This window comes from Scylla paramamosain, chromosome 25 (assembly GCF_035594125.1).
Source record: "Scylla paramamosain isolate STU-SP2022 chromosome 25, ASM3559412v1, whole genome shotgun sequence".
In the NCBI taxonomy this organism is placed as follows: Eukaryota; Metazoa; Arthropoda; class Malacostraca; order Decapoda; family Portunidae; genus Scylla; species Scylla paramamosain.
In genome coordinates this window covers 13,705,594-13,728,643 of record NC_087175.1, presented here as the reverse complement: position 1 = coordinate 13,728,643, position 23,050 = coordinate 13,705,594, and the positions used below count along the sequence as shown (strand labels likewise).

General features: G+C 37.9%; 1 protein-coding gene across 1 annotated transcript in view; it reads right to left on the bottom strand.

The window, feature by feature from the left end:
• LOC135113220 (uncharacterized) overlaps positions 1-23,050 on the bottom strand; it is a 633,180-nt gene that overhangs the window by 64,587 nt on the left and 545,543 nt on the right. The window contains exons 53-55 of the mRNA XM_064028389.1: positions 16,483-16,678; positions 15,372-15,442; positions 1,424-1,636 (exon numbers count right to left, since the gene is read on the bottom strand). Coding sequence (XP_063884459.1) covers positions 1,424-1,636; positions 15,372-15,442; positions 16,483-16,678 — 480 coding nt within the window. The remainder of the gene's footprint in view (positions 1-1,423; positions 1,637-15,371; positions 15,443-16,482; positions 16,679-23,050) is intronic.

Sequence of the window (23,050 nt, the reverse complement as noted above, 5' to 3'; positions counted from 1 at the left end):
GGCTTTGACCTTTATAATTCCTGATAGCCACACTTGTACTAATATATATTTTGTCCTATAGCAACATGAATAATGTGCATTGCATACTCTAAACAAAGTATACCTAGAATATCACCAACTATAGAACTAACAAATTAATATTCATTATTCAATACATAATAAAAATAAATTTGTGAAATATAATGATAACTCATTAGAAGGTAAAATACGGAGGTGAGATAACTCTGTGGAGTGAGGCAACCAGCCGCCGTGGACCCAAGCACTGACAGGAGAGCTTGGACCCGAGTACAGGCAGGGATCCGTGAGCTGGCTGGGACCTGAGTACTGGCAGGAATCTGTGAGCAGCCTGGGACCTGATTACTAGCTGGGATTCAATTACTGCTAGGACCAAAGTACTGAAGGGATCTGCAAGCAGCCTGGGATTCAATTACCAGCCGGGACCCAAGTACCGCCGGGAAACGAGTACTGAGCAGATCCCTCTCTCTCACTAGCCTCTCCACACACTGCAGGTACTCGGATCCACAAATCCTAAAATGTCAGATCCTGTCCAGCACTAACACACACACACACTGCTAAGCTATTTGGCCAGCATAAATAAACATTCTTTAGTGTTTTCAATATCTTGAGCTTAACAATCTTTGAGTTTAGGGATACTGTACACCCAAAATATTTTACAAATTAATGATTAATGAACATTACGACTTACGAACAGCCAACTGAAGCTTAACTCATAAGTCAGGGAGTGTCTGTTTATTTAAATATATATATATATATATATATATATATATATATATATATATATATATATATATATATATATATATATATATATATATATATATATATATATATATATGAGGATAGAAAAAAAAATAAAGATGGACTTTCATCCAAGAAAATCTAGATAAACAAGATAGCATAAAAAATTCAGGAAAGGGAGCTTCCTGAATAACAAATAAAAAAAAACTTCTACAAAAATACATTAGTTTTGAATAAACTAAATGAAAAAGTAGTACTAGCAAAGAGAGTGTAGAAATGAAAAGAAAGATTGGATAAATGCAGATACAGAGATGGGACCAAAAACAAGTAGCTCACTTACGCCCTTCAAAATATAAATAGACACACAACGAATAGGTAAAGATGTGTGAAGAAATTTGAAGGAACATGAAGAATAGCAACTAAGGGAGGGCATCTCAACATGAATTTGAGTGTGTGTACAGCAGAGTTCACATGTCCACATTTTGAGAAAAAAAAAAAAAACATCATGGCAGAGTTAAAAGAATCATGTCACTATCAAAACTTCATGCAAATTTAGACAACATACTAAAGAATCATATAAGACCATTAAAAAAAAAAAAAAAAAAAAAAGATTGAATAGCAAATTATGCATAACTGGGTGAAACTATGAGAGAAAGGCACTGACCTGAGCACATAAATGGCAATGCCAAGATAACATGCAATGATGATGGCAATCTCAGCATAGGACCAATAGTTCTGGAAGTATTTGCAGCGCTGGCGGTACATGAGCATCAGCTCCCGTCCAGTGAAGTAAATAACGAAGAGTACAAACACTGCTTGACAGAGTATGATAAAGCTTTTAAATGTCTCATACTGCAACAGCTGAATGCCCTCAAATCTGAAAAAGGGAACCTTGAGTTACTTTCCTCCTTGTGGCTTATTAATATTCAGTGAGTTCTAGTTCTAGAGATTCTAGTTCTAGGGATGTTATACTTATTATGCAGTCATAGTGAAATGTTAAAATTACGATATATATATATATATATATATATATATATATATATATATATATATATATATATATATATATATATATATATATATATATATATATATATATATATATATATATATATATATATATATATATATATATATATACTCGTATGTTAAGGTGGAGAATGTAATAAAAAGTGAAGACAAGTCTGAAATTCTACAAGTGATGTTTAGAAGTGGATATGGAAGGATAATGAATTATGTAGGAATGTATGTGCCACATATGACCAATGCTTGACAAAATGAAGAGCAGGAAGAGATATTGGTAGATCCATAAAAGATCTTTTTTTGTGTAGGAAGGACACTGGCCAAGGGCAACAAAAATCTAATAAAAAAAAATGCCCACTGAAATGCCAGTCCCATAAAAGGGTCAAAGCAGTGGTCAAAAATTGATGAATAAATGTCTTAAAACCTCCCTCTTGAAGGAATTCAAGTCATAGGAAGGTGGAAATACAGAAGCAGGCAGGGAGTTCCAGAGTTTACCAGAGAAAGGGATGAATGATTGAGAATACTGGTTAACTCTTGCATTAGAGAGGTGGACAGAATAGGGGTGAGAGAAAGAAGAAAGGCTTGTGCAGCGAGGCCGCGGAAGGAGGGGAGGCATGCAGTTAGCAGGATCAGAAGAGCAGTTAGCATGAAAATAGCGGTAGAAGACAGCTAGAGATGCAACATTGCGGCGGTGAGAGAGAGGCTAAAGACAGTCAGTTAGAGGAGAGGAGTTGATGAGACAAAAAGCTTTTGATTCCACCCTGTCTAGAAGAGCAGTATGAGTGGAACCCCCCCCAGACATGTGAAGCATACTCCATACATGGACGGATAAGGTCCTTGTACAGAGTTAGCAGCTGGGGGGGTGAGAAAAACTGGCGGAGACATCTCAGAACACCTAACTTCATAGAAGCTGTTTTAGCTAGAGATGAGATGTGAAGTTTCCAGTTCAGATTATAAGTAAAGAACAGACCGAGGATGCTCAGTGTAGAAGAGGGGGACAGTTGAATGTCATTGAAGAAGAGGGGATTGTTGTCTGGAAGGTTGTGTCGAGTTGATATATGGAGGAATTGAGTTTTTGAGGCATTGAACAATACCAAGTTTGCTCTGCCCCAATCAGAAATTTTAGAAAGATCAGAAGTCAAGCGTTCTGTGGCTTCCCTGCGTAATATGTTTACCTCCTGAAGGGTTGAACGTCTATGAAAAGACGTGGAAAAGTGCAGGGTGGTATCATCAGCGTAGGAGTGGATAGGACAAGAAGTTTGGTTTAGAAGATCATTAATGAATAATAAGAAGAGAGTGGGTGACAGGACAGAACCCTGAGGAACACCACTGTTAATAGATTTAGGAGAAGAACAGTGACTGTCTACCACAACAGCAATAGAACGGTCAGAAAGGAAACTTGAGATGATGTTAGAGAGAGAAGGATAGAAACTGTAGGAGGGTAGTTTGGAAATCAAAGCTTTGTGCCAGACTCTATCAAAAGCTTTTGATATGTCCAAGGCAACAGCAAAAGTTTCACCAAAATCTCTAAAAGAGGATGACCAAGACTCAGTAAGGAAAGCCAGAAGATCACCAGTAGAGCGGCCTTGACGGAACTCATACTGGCGATCATATAGAAGGTTGTGAAGTGATAGATGTTTAAGAATCTTCCTGTTGAGGATAGATTAAAAAAACTTTAGATAGGCAGGAAATTAAAGCAATAGGCCGGTAGTTTGAGGGATTAGAACGGTCACTCTTTTTAGGAACAGGTTGAATGTAGGCAAACTTCCAGCAAGAAGGAAAGGTAAATGTTGACAGACAGAGCTGAAAGAGTTTGACTAGGCAAGGTGGAAGCACAGAGGCACAGTTTTGGAGAACAATAGGAGGGACCCCATCAGGTCCATAAGCCTTCCGAGAGTTTAGGCCAGCGAGGGCATGGAAAACATCATTGCGAAGAATTTTAATAGGTGGCATGAAGTAGTCAGAGGGTGAAGGAGAGGGAGGAACAAGCCCAGAATCGTCCAAGGTAGAGTTTTTAGCAAAGGTTTGAGCAAAGAGTTCAGCTTTAGAAATAGATGTGATAGCAGTGGTGCCATCTGGTTGAAATAGAGGAGGGAAAGAAGAAGAAGCAAAGTTATTTTAGATATTTTTGGCTAGATGCCAGAAATCACGAGGAGAGTTAGATCTTGAAAGGTTTTGACATTTTCTGTTAATGAAGGAGTTTTTGGCTAGTTGGAGAACAGACTTGGCATGGTTCCGGGCAGAAATATAAAGTGCATGAGATTCTGGTAATGGAAGGCTTAAGTACCTTTTGTGGGCCACCCTACAGAAGATGTTTGAGAAAAATTGGATGAATTTATAAGGATATATAATTCTGTTGTGGAGAAATTTGTACCTAGAGGAAGGGCAAGATGTAGAAAGGGTAAAGAATGGTTCAGGACAAAATGCAGAGACTAGAAATTGTGAGTCAAATGCTTGGAATAGATGGAGGATGAGGAAAACTGAGAGCAGATGGGAGGAATATACTGATGTTAGAAACAAGTACATTGAGATAATAAAAATGGAGAGAAGAAACTATGAAAGAGATATAATAGATAAGTGTATAAATGAACCCAAACTATTCTTTAGACATGTTAATGGGAAGATGAAGAATAAGGAGGGTATATCAAGATTGAAAGTTGAAGGAAAAATCTATGATGATGCACAGGACATGGCAGAAGTTATGAACAATATTTTCAGACTGGTATTTACTGTGGAAGGGGAGTTTGATGCTGGAAGGGGTCAGTTGGTGAGGAATATACTAATGCAGTCCCAGTCAGTTAAGAGGAAATACTTAAGATGATGGAAGAACTTGATGTAAATAAAGCAACTAGTCCAGATGGAGTATCAAACTGGATATTGAAGGAATGTTGAGAACAATTGGCTGATAAAATTCACTCTAGTGGTGACATCACTATCACAGGGAAGAGTACCAAAAGATTGGAAGAGACCAAATATTACACCAATATTCAAAGGAGGAAATAAGGAAAACCCACTACACTATAGACCAGTTTTCTTGACTAGTGTTGTACGAAAACTATGTGAATGAACAATAAAGGAAAGATGAATGGAACATTTGGAAAGAGATAAGGTTTTGGTAAATTGTCAATTTGAATTTAGGAGGGGGAGATCATGCTCCATGAACTTATTGTTTTTTTATTCAAGGGTAGTCGATATTGTGCAGGAGAGAGATGGATGGGTGGATGGTGTCTACTTAGACTTGAAGAAAACATTTGACAAAGTAGCACACCAAAGATTGCAATGGAAGATAAAAAATTATGGAAAAATTGGAGGAAGAATGCTGGAGTGGATGGAGGATTATCTGGATGATAGAGAGATGAGAACTGCAGTACAAGACCAAAACTCATCTTGGCTGAAAATAACTAGTGGTGTCCCACAGGGCTCAGTGTTGGGACTGATAATATTTGTAATATATGTGAATGATATAAATGAAGAAATAGATAGTTATATGAACTTATTTGCAGATGATGCTAAGCTGATGAGAAGGGTAGAAAATGTAAATGACTGTATGGTACTGCAGGATGATTTAAATAAGATAAATATATGGAGTAAATCTTGGCAAATGGAATTCAATTTAAGTAAATGTAAAGTAATGGAGTTTGGTAAGAGTAAGAAAAGGATACAGTATCATTATGAGATGGATGGTGTGAAGTTAAAGAAGTCACAAGAGGAAGTGGATTTGGGAGTAACAATTACTGAAAATTTGACTCCGGACAGACACATTGATAAAATTACTGGAGAGACAATGAATTTGTTAAAAAGAGTAAGAATGCCATTCTCATATTTGGATGAAGGAATGATAAAAAAAAGTTGTTTATTTCCATGATAAGACAAAAATTGGAATATGTGACAGTGGTGTGGTCTCCTCATACAAAGAGGAATATTGTAAAATTAGAAAAAGTACAAAGAGCAGTCACTAAGATGGTTCTGGAGTTGAGTAAGTCGACCTATGAAGAGAGATTAAAAATTATGGAAATTCCTACCTTTGAAAATAGGAGAGAGAGAGGAGATTTAATAAATATCTATAGAATGATTAATGGTATGGAAAATGTGTACAAAGAATGTTTTATAAATTTAGACACAAAGAGTACAAGAGGACGCAGTAAGAAGTTGAATAAAGTTATCTGTAGAAGAGACATCAAGAAGCATAGTTTTCTTCAGAGAAGTGTGAACAAATGGGACGAACTCAGTGAAGATATTGTCAATGCTGTAACTGTCCATGCTTTTAAGACCAAACTGGATAGATATATAGACAGGATACTATGAGATTACTCCCCTCCCATAAACCACAACTAGGTAAATACACAAAATAACCATTTGAAGGTAAAATAATGCAAGAAAAATATGAAATATTTTTGAGCAAGTATAGAGATGGGGTTCAACAGTTTGTGCCAAGTTATAAAATGAAAACTGAGAAATATGAATGGTATAATATCAGGTGTGTAAAAGCAAAAAAGAAAAAGGCAAGGTCATGGAGGAAAATAATGAGAAAACTGAACACAAATACTAAGGAAGAATACAGAAAGGCAAGGAATGAATATGGTATAATAAGAAGAGAAGAAAGAAATCTTGAAAGTGACATAGTAAGAAAATGCAAGGAAGAGCCCAAACTCTTATACAGATACGTAAATGGAAAAAAGAAACATAGGAATGACATAAACAAGTTAAAAAGAGAACGAAGAATTTATGAAACTACTGAGGAGATGAGTGAACTAATGAATGAGAGTTTTCAATCTGTGTTTACAAAGGAAACCGATTTTGTGGCACTGAAAATGGTATCACAGAATGAGGGAACGCAGGAGATACAAGTAGAGAGACAAGAAATCAAGAAACTGCTGGATGAGCTGGATGTTAGAAAAGCTATGGGATAAGATCAAGTAAATGGATGGATATTAAAAGAATGCAGGGAACAAATGGAGGAACCCATATGGGATATAATTAACAGTTCATTGAAAGGGAGACCCCGCGTAGCAAATCAACTGAGATTCTGTACGAGAGCAATAGATGGAGTGCAAGAATGGGATGGATGGGTTGATACAGTATACCTGGATCTCAATAAAGCATTCAGTAAAGTTCCCCATAAAAGTCTCTTGTGAAAATCAGAGAATGAAGGAGGATTAAAGGGAGCAACATTGAGATAGATGGATGATTATTTACAAGGGAGGGAAATGAGAACAGTAATCAGAGACACTAATTCAAGTTGAAGTGACAAGTGGGGTACCATAAGGATTTGTGTTGGCACCTATTATGTATCAAACATATATAAATGATATAACAGAGAATCTAAATAGATATATAAATCTTTTTGACTGATGATGTAAAATTAATGAAAATAATAAAGGATGAAAATGACTGCAAGGAATTACAAAAGGATATTGACAAGATACATGCATTGAGTCAAAGATGGAAACTACAATTTAATGCCAGAAAAAGCCACATGTTAGAAATAGGAAAAAGTAAAAAGAGCCATTCATGGAATTACAAAATGGGAGGAGAAATAATAACGAAAAGTAATGAAGAAAAAGATTTTGGAGTAATGATCCAGGACACACTATCACCTGAAAGGCACATAAATGGAATATTTGGTTCTGCTAACATCTCATTGAGAAACATTAGGGTGCTATTAACTATTTAGATAAAGAAATTATAAAGAAAATTATAACAAGCATGATATAACCTAAATTAGAATACACAGCAGTAGTTTGAGTTCCACATAGAAAAAAAAAGATATATGGAAACACTGGAAAGAATACAGAGAATAACGACAAAGATATCAGAATTGAAAGACTTAAGCTATGAAAGAAGATTTGAAGAGATTGGATTACCAACACTACAAGAGAGACGAGAAAGAGGATACCTGATAACAATGTACAAATTAGTAGACAATATAGAAAGAATAGACAGAAATTACTTGGCAATACAGATGGAGGAGGGAGAGAGACAGACAAGGGGGCACAGGAAGAAAACAAAGAAGAGTGGATGTTCGAGTGACATCAAGAAATACAGCTTCCCATATTGAACTATTGAAATCTGGAATGATTTGAAGGAAGAGATGGTTGTGGCAAACAGTATACACATGTTTAAAGAGAAACTGGATAAATATGGTTATGGAGACAAGATAAAATGAGCTTTGGCTCATGCCCTGTACAATATAACTAGGTAAATATAATCTGGTAAATACACACACACACACACACACACACACACACACACACACACACACACACACACACACACACACACACACACACACACACTGATCGCTGATAAGACCTAGACTAGAATATGCAGCAGTAGTGTGGTCACCATACAAGAAAAAGGATATAAGGAAGTTGGAGAGAGTTCAGAGAGCAGCTACAAAGATGGTACCAAGTATCAGGGACTTGTCATGTGAAGAGAGACTGGCAAGGATACATCTACCAGTGTTGTAAAAGAGGAGAGAAAGGGGAGATGACTGCGATATATAAAGCATATGAGGGAGCAACTTAATGGTCTGGGATACACAGGACACTAGAGGTCATGGAAAGAGGCTGAAGAGGAGTGCTTGTAGAAGAGACATCAAAAAGTATAGTTTCCCATATAGAATTATTAATGTACGGAACAGTCTGGATGAGGAAATAGTAAATTCAGAAAGTATACATGGATTCAAGGCTAAGTTGGATATTAAAAGATAAGGAGATGGGACAGAACGAGCATAGCTCTTTTCCCATAAAGCACAACTAGGTAAAAACAACTAGGTAAACACACACACACACACACACACACACACACACACACACACACACACAGAGGCCAAAATAACACAAAAGTTGGTAAAAGTTATCAAGAGTAACAAATCCCCTGTAAAGGACACAGTTGATAAAAAAAGAAATGCATTATTGTCTTTGGGATTAAGGAAAATAAGGAGATCAACAAAAGCAGTGAGAGAGAAAAAGCTTAAAGAGGTAGTAAACAAAGTGTTGGGAAAAGTACAAGAGGAGGGAAGATGTTTGGTTAATGAAGTAGAAAGATATCAAAGGGTAGGGAAATTCATAGTTCTTCCACAGCTGGCTACCCAGCAGTGTGGCGTCATGCATGACTGACAGTTTGGTGTTACCAGTATTCAGTATGTGTGTGTGGTTTTGGTGTGTGGTTTTGGTGTTCAGACATGGCCTTTTGTTCTGACACCACTAGATGGCGTTGGCATTTATTGGTAAGATAAGGTGTGGGACGCTTGAGTTTGGTGGCTTTCTGGGGTCTCTCTCACTGCCTGTAAATGGAGCATGAAGGATATAGCACTGCTAGTTTTGGCAAGTTGCTCAATGAGACATGCACAGAGTGTAATTGTGCAGTGTGCTATGGTTAATGTGGTGACACTTTTCCTGTTGTGTCTCCAGCCATCAGGCGATTGTGAGGTTGTCTGCATCTTGTTACTCCTCAAATATCCCTGTTCAGGATGGTATGTATTATGATTTTACTTTATTTTTACATTACCTGCCCCTTTTATACAATGTCTTGTATCACATGGCTGTCATACAGCCGTGTGGTTGTCACGCTCGTAATCGTCTCTTCCCCAGAGGACAGTTTATTGCTCATCTGATGTTTGCATGGCGGGGGACGTTGACGCTCCCATCCTTCTCCCGGCAACAGCCAGGCCCAGCCACCACACAAGGTTACTTGTTTATCTTCCGATAGTGAAGATGATGGTTCCAGTGGACAACATGTTCAAACCACCAATATTTTTTGGCCCCTTCTCAGATGCTTGAGCCAGATGATAATTTCTGCAGTTTTGTGGCCCAGAAAACATTACCAGCTTTGGTGAAAGCTCTGACAAAAGAAAAGTGAGGAAGGAACCCGTACATTTAGGTGACAATGACACTAGTAGTGCAGAAGATGATGTGGATTATGTAAACTGACCTGATGTGTCTCAGGATTTATCACATAATCCTGATGGTGGGGCTTCATACCCAGACACTTTCCAGTCCTCACAAGTTGCATCCCAAGTTAAAGTTGGGGCATCTACTAGTTCGGCAGAGGAGTTTGTAGGGTTTCCTTTGACCGAAAATCAACACGTGGTTTTTGGCTGTAGCCTAGGTGCAGCTTTTGATGTTGATGATGCTAATGGTACTCCTGTTACAGAGGTTTTAGCTAAGAACATCAGGGCTTATTTACGTATGGTTCCTGATGATAAGAAAGCCAGGATGTTGGCAGAACAATGGTCTATTCCATCTAATATTAAGGAATTGAGGATTCTGGAATCTGATTCCAATGCCCTCTCAACTCTCGACCATCAGAGTCAGAGGATGGAGAGCAACTTAGCTCAGACAAACTCTCTATTAGGCAAAGCCCTCATTTCTCTCATCAGATTTGTAGACAAACATGCAAATTCACACAACCCTACCATGATGGACTCTTATAAAGATAGTAATGACAGTCTTTGCATGTTATTGCCAGTTTTCAATTATTCAAATTCAATGAGAAGAGATCTTATTACTGATAAAATTAATGCCAAAACTCTTCAAAAAACTGTCAAGGATAAGAACATGACAGGTGATAAATTGTTTGAAATTAACATTGTTGATATGATTAAACAGTTTAAGGAGAATCAAAAACATATTAATCTAAAATAGTTGAAGATGAAGAGGAATAATTTTACTTTTTGAAAAGGAGGTGGAGGTTCCGGAACCAATAACTACCAAGGTAATCATCGAGGTAGAGGAGGCAGAGGACAGGGTCACTATGGCACCAAATAAGTTACCCAATGACACTGGTTCTCATTTTCATTCCTCAGCCATAAGTGATTTAACCTTGCTTAACATCCATATGAATTTTCAGGGGGGAAAAATTCAACATTATCTTCAAATTTGGGAGGAATTATCCAGTGATCCTTGGGTAACTAACACTGTTCAGGCAAAGTACTTGTTTTCTTTTTGTGATTTTCCATCACAATGCCATATACCCCCTCCATTGCATTTCTCTCAGAAGGACAAACAGGCTATTGATGTAGCCATGAATATATTTATTCAGCAGCATATTGTTGAGATTGCTACTTTTGTTTTGTCAGGGTTTTGTTTCAATATCTTCCCTAGGTTAAAGAAGGATGGTAGTGTCCAGATTATACTTCATTTGAAATATTTGAATGAGTATGTGGAATACTATCATTTTAAGATGGAAACACTTAGAGATGTTTTGCCATTGGTTATATATAATTGCTTCCTTGCATATATTGACTTGAAACATGCTTATTTTTCTGTTCCCATTTGCAGGAAGGATCGATCATGGCTAAAATTTATATGGAATGGTTTATTATGGCAGTTTACTTGTTTGCCTCAGGGTTTTTCCTCATCCCCTCAACTTTTCACTAAGTTGTTGAAGGTCCCTTTTTCACATTTTCAGGCTTTAGGCATCTTAACATCTATTTACATTGATGATTGCTTTGTGATAGCGGACTCCAAAGAGAAATTAATTGATGATGTCAAATATATTGCATCAACATTAGATCAATTAGGTTTCAAAATTAATTTGAAGAAATCAGAATTTCAGCCGTCATGACAGTGAATTCTTGGGTTTTGTGTTGAATTCTAAAGACATGACCATTAAACTCACACAAGGTAAGGCAGAAAAGATAAGGAAGCTGGGTTTACAATTATTACATACAGATGACATCAGAATTAGAGATTTTGCTGTTTTTATTGGCAATGTCGTTGCTGCAGGAGACTCTGTACACTGGGCTCCTTTAAAATATAAATATTTGTAAGTATTAAGGAATGAAGCTCTTAAACAAAGTTGTGGTGATTATGATGCCTTACTGTATTTGGATAAGAGGACAAAATGTCTCATAAACTGGTAGACAACTAATATTCATTCTTGCATCAGATCGTTACATACGCCAGGCCCAGACTTAGTTATCACCACAGATGCTTCAATGTCTGGCTGGGGGGCTTGTGCCAGTGACAACATTACTGGTGGCCACTGGGCTGACCATGAGAAAGACCATATAAATATTTTGGAATTCAGGGCTGTTCTTTTTGGTCTGAAGACTATCTTCCAGGATGTCATACATAAACATGTTTGCATAAAAACAGGTAATACTACAGTTGTTGCAAGCATTAACAATTGTGGAAGGATTAAGCAACACTTGTTGGATGTGACTGAAGAAGTTTTTGAGTGGCCTCATGAGAGAAACATAGAATTGTCAGCTGAGTATATCGTTGGTTTTCTGAATATTACTGCTGATTTAGCCTCCTGTGAGAGAGTTTTCAACAAAGAATGGAGACTCATGCATACAATTTTCAATTACATTTGCAAAATTTATGGAAAACCAACTATTGATCGTTTTGCTACTCACATTAATACTCAATTATCACTTTTCTATTCTTGGAAACCTGATCCTGAGGCATTAGGCACTGATGCTTTTTCAATCAAATGGAATAATAATTCTTTTCTATATGCTTTTCCTCCCTTTAGGGTCATAAAAGACATCATTCAAAAACTAAGGGATGAAAAGGCATCAATTTTAGCCATACTACCACTATGGAGAACTCAACCATGGTTTGCAGAGGCCCTTTTGTTTACTACGGGATGCACCTTGACTTCTTCCTCGCAAGTGCCTGTATCTGCCTCAGGATCCACAACAGACCCATCCAATCAGGAATCTGCAGTTGGCAGTGTGGCCTCTGTCAGGGAATCTTTCTGCAGGTCAGAAATTCTGGAAGGGGTTACAGATTTTCTACTCAAAGCCTGGAACGAGAAAACACTTGAGGCATATGATATGGGAGGCACATCAAAGTATGGAACGAGTTTTGTTTACGAGAAAAAGTTGATCCATTTTCTTCCCCTGTAAACAAACTGTTGGACCACTTATTCACGTTATTCAGTGAAGGAAAGGCAGATGGTTCTGGGTTCGGTTACAGTAGTCTCAATGCTGCCAGGTCAGCTATTTCTGTGGTGGCAAAAAATCAATGGAATCCCTGCTGGTCAGAACGAGTTTGTATGCTTATTTATGAGGTCAGCAGCAAAACAACACTCCAGACTCCCTAGAAGTAACTTTACATGAGATCCTGATGTCTTTTTAAATACACGATTGATGTTTGGTGAAACAATAATCAATTATCACTTTCAAATTTTGCCAAAAAAGTGGCAGGTTTGCTTCTCATTTTATCTGGCCAACAGTTTCAAACCATAGATTGCTTGGACATCAGGAATATGTCACTTAATAAAAATGAGATCATCTTTAAAATTGGAGATCTACTTAAAACATCTAATGTCAGACATCATGTACAGAACATAGATTTCAAAGCATTCCCACTGAATAAAAATTTACAATTTACAATTAATGAGCAAACTGAGAATAAGATCAGATCAGAATAAGCTGTTGTTAACAACCAGGAAACCTTTTGGCCCAGCATCCAAGACCAAAATTACTAGATGGGTCAAAGATGTAATGAGAGAATCTGGGATCAGTGAGGATTTATTCAATGCATATTCAGTAAGATCTGCATCCACTTCTTAGGAATTTAAAATAGGCATGGCCTGGGAAAGTATAAAAAAGGCAATTGGATGGAGGTGTGAATCTACTTTTACCAAACATTATAACAAGACCATTTTGCCTGTAGGCACATTTGTAAAAACCATTTTAAGTTCATATGCAGGGAACAGATAATAGGCTGTTTCAAGTGTTAAGTTCCTTCTAACACACATATAGGTTTATGTATATGTATGATCTTGTATTTGTATGTAGATATATATATAGATATATACTTGTCCTTTTTTTCAAAAAATTTGTTCGGTTGGGGATGAGGCTACGAATAGTCATGCATGACGTCACGCTGCTGGGCAGCCAGCTGTGGAAGAATTATGAGATCATCATAACTTACCCTGGTAAGTGTGCGATGATCGGATTTCTTCCTAAGCTGTGCTGCCCAGCTTTGCATGGTCATGCGTGTCCACCCATCCCATTTAATTAATGTCCCTTGGTTGATGGGATGCAGATTGTATATATATCATGTTGGTATGTCTAAGGTTACATTTTTGTACAGGTATGACATGTTGCTCTGCTGGTTGGACTACTCTACATGTCTGATAATGATGTTCTTTGGCTGTTCTTGATTCATCTGTATGGTCTAATTCAATTTTGAATGGTTGTTTTACTGATGATACCAGCCAAAATCAATTGCTCATTCCCAACCTCAGATGAAATCTGAATACTGGTAACACCAGTATTGACCAATACTGTCAGTCATGCATGACCATGCAAAGCTGGGCAGCACAGCTTAGGAAAAACTCTGATCATCGCACACTTACCAAGGTAAGTTTCGATGATATCATTATTAAGTAATATTAGAGTCGCTTTTACTTAAATGGATATGGATATGATGAAAAAAGTAATTACAACCATGATATGCCCAAAGTTGGAGTAAGCTGCAGTCGTACATTCTCCACAAAGGAAGAAGACTATAAGGAAATTGGAAAGAATACAGAGGACAGCAACAAAGATGATGCCAGAATTGAAGGAAAAGACTTATGAAGAGTGACTGGAAGAAATAAGATTAATAACAATGGAAGAGAGGAGAGAAAGGGGAGACTTGATAATAATGTACAAATTAATAAACCATATGAAAAAGGTACACAGACAAGTCTTGGAGATGCATATGGATGAGGGGACAAGATGTAAAAGAGGACATACAAAAAATAAAAAAAAGAAAATTAAATGTCTCAGTGACACTAAGAAATATAGTTTCCTGTACCAAAGCATTGATCTCTAGAATAGTTTTAGTGAGAAGATGGCTAAAGCTGTTAGTGTGAGCAAATTTAAAGAGAGATTGGATTGCTGCAGATATGGAGACAGGACAAATGAACATCCTGTACAATACAACTAGGTAAATACAAATAGGTAAATACACACACACACACACACACACACACACACACACACACACACACAAAAAAAAAAAAAAAAATGCATAATTCATATTTTTCAAGTTCTCAACTCAAAGCTGTGCCAGAATGCCAGCTCTTTTTTTTTTCCATACATGTAAGAGGGGCTCTGGCCTAGGATAGCAAAAAAAAAAAAAATTAATTAATTAATTAAATAAAAAAAAAATATATATATATATATATATATATATATATATATATATATATATATATATATATATATATATATATATATATATATATATATATATATATATATATATATATATACTGAAGGTGCTAGTCCCCAAACAGTGTATGTAGTCCAAAAAGGATCATGTACAATTTGAGAAGCAGCCTTCTTGAAGCAGGCAGTGAGTTCCAGAGTTTACCAATAAAAAGAATGAAAGATTGATACTACTGCATGAGAGGTGTGTAGAATAGGTATGAGAGAAGGTAGGAAGCATTGTACAATGCAGCCACAGAGTGAATTTATGAATGGCATTATCAACTTAAGTATTTTATTTAGAGACCATTCTGTGTGAAGCAAAAAGAGGTGAAGAAAAACTGGTTCAAAAGATTGAAATAAAATCTGCCTTTGCTAAGAGGGAGAGAGATAATATGATTTAAGAAAAACTGGCTGAAGGAAAGAGTACCTGAAAGTTGGAAGAATGCCGCCTCCAGGAGCAAACTCTGCGATGAGGAGACAAAGCCCAAACAGATTGACCTGTGTATGAAACACAACAGAATGTTAACTTGCCTATATGGCAATAATCCTTCATTCATTTGTGAGCACTGAGCACTCACTCACTCAGTACTAGCACCAGTTATGTTTGCAATATACGTAAATGACATGACAGAAGCTACATGAGTCTCTTTGCTGATGATGCTAAGATTATGAGAAAAGTAACAAATGAAGAAGACTGCAAGGTTCAAAATCAAGACTTAAGATAAATGAATGATCATTGAAGTGGGACATGGAGTTTAATGCCAAGAAATGTAGTATGGTGAAGTTTTGGAAACAGTGCGAGAAGAACAGAAGGCACCTACTATTTGGAAAATTAAAAAAAATTACTATAAGAACAGAAGAAAAAATCTTGGAGTAACCATTTCTAATAAAATATCATTTGAGAAGCATACAAAACAAGATCAATGGAGAAACATACAATCTGCTGAGAAACATGAAGATGGCATTCACTTATATTGGTGAAGATATGATAAAAAAAAAAAAACTGGTAACCAAAATGATGCATCTAAGATTGAAGTATACAGCATTAGTGTGGTCCCCAAGTTTAAAGAAGGATATTAGAAAGCTAGAAAGAATTCAGAGAGCTGCAACTAAAATATGTACAAGCCTAAGAGGGTATAGTTATGAAGAGAGGCTGATGAGATGGGGTTTGACTACGCTGGAAAAAAGGAGGGAATGAGGTGATTTGATAGCACTATATAGAATATTGGAAGGGATGGAAAAGTTGGACAGGGATGATCTTGTAATACCAGGTACAAGAGGTATCAGAGGACATGGGAGGGAAATTGGAAAGGAGTGTTTGCAGAAGAGACATCAAGAAACAGCTTTCCCTACAGAAGCATAGCAGTGTGGAATGAACTTACTGATGAGACTGTCTTTGCCAAGACAGTCCATAAATTTAAAAGAAAATCTGGATAAAAGTCAATATGTAGACAGGACAGCATGAGCCTAGTGTGGTTCTTATCATCTATCTCACAACTATGTAAATACAACTGGGTAATACACATGAGACAACTAACCTGTGAGTTGTAAGTGGCAAACTCTAGGAGCACAGCACGAGTGTAAGTGTCTATCCAGTGATTTTCTTGTAAGAACTTAAGATGACGCAACACAGCTTCAGTATCTGGCCGAAGGTGGATCACATAGCCCCCTCCCCCATACCAGTCCCGCATTCCCCAGATGGGTAGACTTTTAAGTTTCATGGCTGTTGAGTACCTGTGAAGTGTGAAGTGTAAGACACTGGTTTCCAGAACACCAATATATTATATGAGAAATCAATGATATATGAATTGAGGACTATTTTTTTCATACAGGTAAAAAAGTCCAATGATACAAGCCTTCCTGCACTCTTTTGCTAACACATCCAGGCTGTATGGTGATTTATGATGATTCAGATGTGGAGGAATGAGTTTGTGAACACTGAAAGAGAACCCCTTCTCTCTCTTCCACCAATCCTCTTTTAAGGTGAACTCAGTATCTTTCAGACTCTTTTGGCCTTACTGCTTATTATTATACTCATAATCTATCATCATTTCGCTTACAAGTATATTTAAAATACAGTACAAGTACAGTGTACAGTGCTTTATATGATTGATTGGTGCTTGGATGTGTCACAATATTATACTCTATTGTCATTTTGCTTGCAAGCATATTTACAATACAGTACAAGTACAGTGTACAGTGCTTTATGTGACTGATTGGTGCTTGGATGTGTCACAATGTTACTGATGACATGTTCTTTCATTCGCTGTCTTTGATGCGGTGTTCTGTGTGATTGACCACCTGGTGTGCAGATTGTGCCTTATTTTGCCTCTCAAGTGCCAACCATGTCTCCCAAATGGCCAATGAATTCTGATGCAAGTCCTAGTAGTAAGGCTAAGTGAGCTAGAGTACCAACAACACTAAAAAATAAAGCAGAAATTGTTAAGAGACACAGGAGTAGTGAGTGACCTTCCCTGGTGCATTAACTGTGCATTGGTGTGTGTGTTATATACATTTTATATGTTTGATTAATATGAAAATCATGTTCTTTGTATTCTGCTTTTTCTTTCAGATTACTTTATCAACAGTTTTTTTTAATATAGACACATTTGTTGTGTTTGATATTGTATGTTTTAGCTTGAAAACTTACCTCTGACAAGGGTCACAGAATCTAAGCCTTTTTTATGCCATTAGTTATGTGTTTCATTATGCGAGAATTCACTATAAAAGCAATTTGAATGGAACATAGCTGCTTGTATCATTGGCATCTCCCTGTAATGTAGTGCTGCCTCAGACTCTTAAGTATGCTGAGATGTCACTTAGTCTATATTCCTTCTTTGAATTAATGGGCAAAATTACTGTTCAGCAGTTATTATAATGGCTGTTAATAATACACAAATAATATATATATATATATATATATATATATATATATATATATATATATATATATATATATATATATATATATATATATATATATATATATATATATATATATATATATATATATATATATATATATATATATATATATATATATATATATATATATATATATATATATATATATATATATATATATATATATATATATATATATATATATATATATATATATATATATATATATATATATATATATATATATATATATATATATATATATATATATATATATATATATATATATATATATATATATATATATATATATATATATATATATATATATATATATATATATATATATATATATATATATATATATATATATATATATAATATATATTCTTTTTTTTTTTTTTATGTAGGAAAGATACTGGCCAAGGGCAACAAAAATCTAATAAAAAAAATGCCCACTGAAATGCCAGTCCCTTAAAAGATTCAAAGCAGTGGTCAAAAATTGGTGGATAAGTGTCTTGAAACCTCCCTCTTGAAGGAATTCAAGTCATAGGAAGGTGGAAATACAGAAGCAGGCAAGGAGTTCCAGAGTTTACCAGAGAAAGGGATGAATGATTGAGAATACTGGTTAACTCTTGCATTAGAGTGGTGGACAGAATAGGGGTGAGAGAAAGAAGAAAGTCTTGTGCAGCGAGGCCGGCAATAGGACGGTAGTTTGAGGGATTAGAGCGGTCACCCTTTTTAGGAACAGGTTGAATGTAGGCAAACTTCCAGCAAGAAGGAAAGGTAGATGTTGACAGACAGAGCTGAAAGAGTTTGACTAGGCAAGGTGCAAGCACGGAGGCACAGTTTCGGAGAACAATAGGAGGGACCCCATCAGGTCCATAAGCCTTCCGAGGGTTTAGGCCAGCGAGGGCATGGAAAACATCATTACGAAGAATTTTAATACGTGGCATGAAGTAGTCAGAGGGTGGAGGAGAGGGAGGAACAAGCCCAGAATCGTCCAAGGTAGAGTTTTTAGCAAAGGTTTGAGCAAAGAGTTCAGCTTTAGAAATAGATGTGATAGCAGTGGTGCCATCTGGTTGAAGTAGAGGAGGGAAAGAAGAAGTAAAGTTATTGGAGATATTTTTGGCTAGATGCCAGAAATCGCGAAGGGAGTTAGATCTTGAAAGGTTTTGACATTTTCTGTTAATGAAGGAGTTTTTGGCTAGTTGGAGAACAGACTTGGCATGGTTCCGGGCAGAAATATAAAGTGCGTGAGATTCTGGTGAAGGAAGGCTTAAGTACCTTTTGTGGGCCACCTGTCTATCATGTATAGCACGAGAACAGGCTGTGTTAAACCAAGGTTTAGAAGGTTTAGGACGAGAAAAAGAGTGAGGAATGTACACCTCCATGCCAGACACTATCACCTCTGTTATGCGCTCAGCACACAAAGACGGGTCCCTGACACGGAAGCAGTAGTCATTCCAAGGAAAATCAGCAAAATACCTCCTCAGGTCCCCCCAACTAGCAGAGGCAAAACGCCAGAGGCACCTTCGCTTAGGGGGATCCTGAGGAGGGATTGGAGTGATAGGACAAGATAAAGATATGAGATTGTGATCGGAGGAGCCCAACGGAGAAGAAAGGGTGACAGCATAAGCAGAAGGATTAGAGGTCAGGAAAAGGTCAAGAATGTTGAGCGTATCTCCAAGACGGTCAGGAATATGAGTAGGGTGTTGCACCAATTGCTCTAGGTCATGGAGGATAGCAAAGTTGTAGGCTAGTTCACCAGGATGGTCAGTGAAGGGAGAGGAAAGCCAAAGCTGGTGGTGAACATTGAAGTCTCCAAGAATGGAGATCTCTGCAAAAGGGAAGAGGGTCAGAATGTGCTCCACTTTGGAAGTTAAGTAGTCAAAGAATTTCTTATAGTCAGAGGAGTTAGGAGAGAGGTATACAGCACAGATAAATTTAGTATGAGAATGACTCTGTAGTCGTAGCCAGATGGTGGAAAACTCGGAAGATTCAAGAGCGTGGGCACGAGAGCAGGTTAAGTCATTGCGCACATAAACGTAGCATCCAGCTTTGGATCGAAAATGAGGATAGAGAAAGTAGGAGGGAACAGAAAAGGGGCTACTGTCAGTTGCCTCAGACACCTGAGTTTCAGTGAGGAAAAGAAGATGAGGTTTAGAAGAGGAGAGGTGGTGTTCTACAGATTGAAAATTAGATCTTAGACCGCGAATGTTGCAGAAGTTAATGAAGAAAAAGTTGAGGGGGGTGTCAAGACACTTAGGGTCGTCGACGGAAAGGCAGTCCGACCTGGGGACATTTATGGTCCCCTCCCCAGATGGGGACTCCGAGGCTGGTGTAGGAGTCGCCATGATTTTAAAATTTTTTGAGTGAAGGGTGTGTGTGTTATTAGGTGCTTGTAGTTTTGTGTGGAGGAAGAGAGTTGTCTTTAGAGGGCAGGCTGTGACTACCCCCTTGTGTTGTGAGACACAAAGGGAAACGTTCAGTGAGGTCACAGCTGGGTTTAATGATAAGTTCACAGCACCCCCTGAACAGTGCTTTAGACCTCACTGGGAGTAATTATCGTTTCGGCAGGTGTCTACTGCCTCCTCCTATATATATATATATATATATATATATATATATATATATATATATATATATATATATATATATATATATATATATATATATATATATATATATTCATGAACCATATAGGAGAGGTGATGATCAAGTGGTCAGTGCCTGGACATGGTATGTTTGTGATCTGAGTTCATGTTTTGCTGGAAGCTGGTTCTCCTTTAGCTTGTTGCTGAGTGACCAAACAATACCCCCTTGCTTCCTATCACCGAGAGGCTCTGGAGAAGTTTGGAAGGGGACTACTGCATCATCCAAGTCTCAGAAACATGCTGCCGCTTGATGCGCCTCGCCCAGTCCATGCCATCAAACACCACAACAAGATAATGCCCCTAAAGACGCTGCGCACGGACCGGTACAGGCTCAGTGCGATTCCCACCATGGTGCAAGCCATCAATCAATAGTCCCTTCTAGATTAGACTTACCTTCACAGGAGGAGGCAGTAGACACCTGCCGAAATGATAATTACTCCCAGTGAGGTCTAAAGCACTGTTCAGGGGGTGCTGTGAACTTATCATTAAACCCAGCTGTGACCTCACTGAATGTTTCCCTTTGTGTCTCACAACACAAGGGGGCAGTCACAGCCTGTCCTCTAAAGACAACTCTCTTCCTCCACACAAAACTACAAGCACCTAATAACACACACACCCTTCACTCAAAAATTTAAAAATGATCATGGCGACTCCTACACCAGCCTCGGAGTCCCCATCTGGGGAGGGGACCATAAATGTTCCCAGGTCAGACTGCCTTTCTGTCGACGACCCTAAGTGTCTTGACACCCCCCTCAACTTTTCTTCATTAACTTCTGCAACATTCGCAGTCTAAGATCTAATTTTCAATCTGTAGAACACCCCCTCTCCTCTTCTAAACCTCATCTTCTTTTCCTCACTGAAACTCAGGTGTCTGAGGCAACTGACAGTAGCCCCTTTTCTGTTCCCTCTTACTTTCTCTATCCTCATTTTCGATCCAAAGCTGGATGCTGCGTTTATGTGCGCAATGACTTAACCTGCTCTCGTGCCCACGCTCTTGAATCTTCCAAGTTTTCCACCATCTGGCTACTATTACAGAGTCACTCTCATACTAAATTTATTTGTGCTGTATACCTCTCACCTAACTCCTCTGACTATAAGAAATTCTTTGACTACTTAACTTCCAAAGTGGAGCACATTCTGACCCTCTTCCCTTTTGCACAGATCTCCATTCTTGGAGACTTCAATGTTCACCACCAGCTTTGGCTTTCCTCTCCCTTCACTGACCATCCTGGTGAACTAGCCTACAACTTTGCTATCCTCCATGAGCTAGAGCAATTGGTGCAACACCCTACTCGTATTCCTGACCATCTTGGAGATACGCCCAACATTCTTGACCTTTTCCTGACCTCTAATCCTTCTGCTTATGCTGTCACCCTTTCTTCTCCATTGGGCTCCTCCTATCACAATCTCATATCTTTATCTTGTCCTATCACTCCAATCCCTCCTCAGGATCCCCCTAAGCAAAGGTGCCTCTGACGTTTTGCCTCTGCTAGTTGGGGGGGCCAGAGGAGGTATTTTGCTGATTTTCCTTGGAATGACAACTGCTTCCGTGTCAGAGACCCGTCTTTGTGTGCTGAGCGCATAACAGAGGCGATAGTGTCTGGCATGGAGGCATACATTCCTCACTCTTTTTCTCGTCCTAAATCTTCTAAACCTTGGTTTAACACAGCTTGTTCTCGTGCTATACATGATAGAGAGGTGGCCCACAAAAGGTACTTAAGCCTTCCATCACCAGAATCTCATGCACTTTATACTTCTGCCCGGAACCATGCCAAGTCTATTCTCCAACTAGCCAAAAACTCCTTCATTAACAGAAAATGTCAAAACCTTTCAAGATCTAACTCCCCTCGTGATTTCTGGCATCTAGCCAAAAATATCTCCAATAACTTTGCTTCTTTTTCTTTCCCTCCTCTATTTCAAACAGATAGCACCACTGCTATCACATCTATTTCTAAAGCTCAACTCTTTGCTCAAACCTTTGCTAAAAACTCTACCTTGGACGATTCTGGGCTTGTTCATCCCTCTCCTCCACCCTCTGACTACTTCATGCCACCTATTAAAATTCTTTGCAATGATGTTTTCCATGCCCTCGCTGGCCTAAACCCTCGGAAGGCTTATGGACCTGATGGGGTCCCTCCTATTGTTCTCCGAAACTGTGCCTCCGTGCTTGCACCTTGCCTAGTCAAACTCTTTCAGCTCTGTCTGTCAACATCTACCTTTCCTTCTTGCTGGAAGTTTGCCTACATTCAACCTGTTCCTAAAAAGGGTGACCGTTTTAATCCCTCAAACTACCGTCCTATTGCTTTAATTTCCTGCCTATCTAAAGTTTTTGAATCTATCCTCAACAGGAAGATTCTTAAACATCTATCACTTCACAACCTTCTATCTGATCGCCAGTATGGGTTCCGTCAAGGCCGCTGTACTGGTGATCTTCTGGCTTTCCTTACTGAGTCTTGGTCATCCTCTTTTAGAGATTTTGGTGAAACTTTTGCTGTTGCCTTGGACATGTCAAAAGCTTTTGATAGAGTCTGGCACAAAGCTTTGA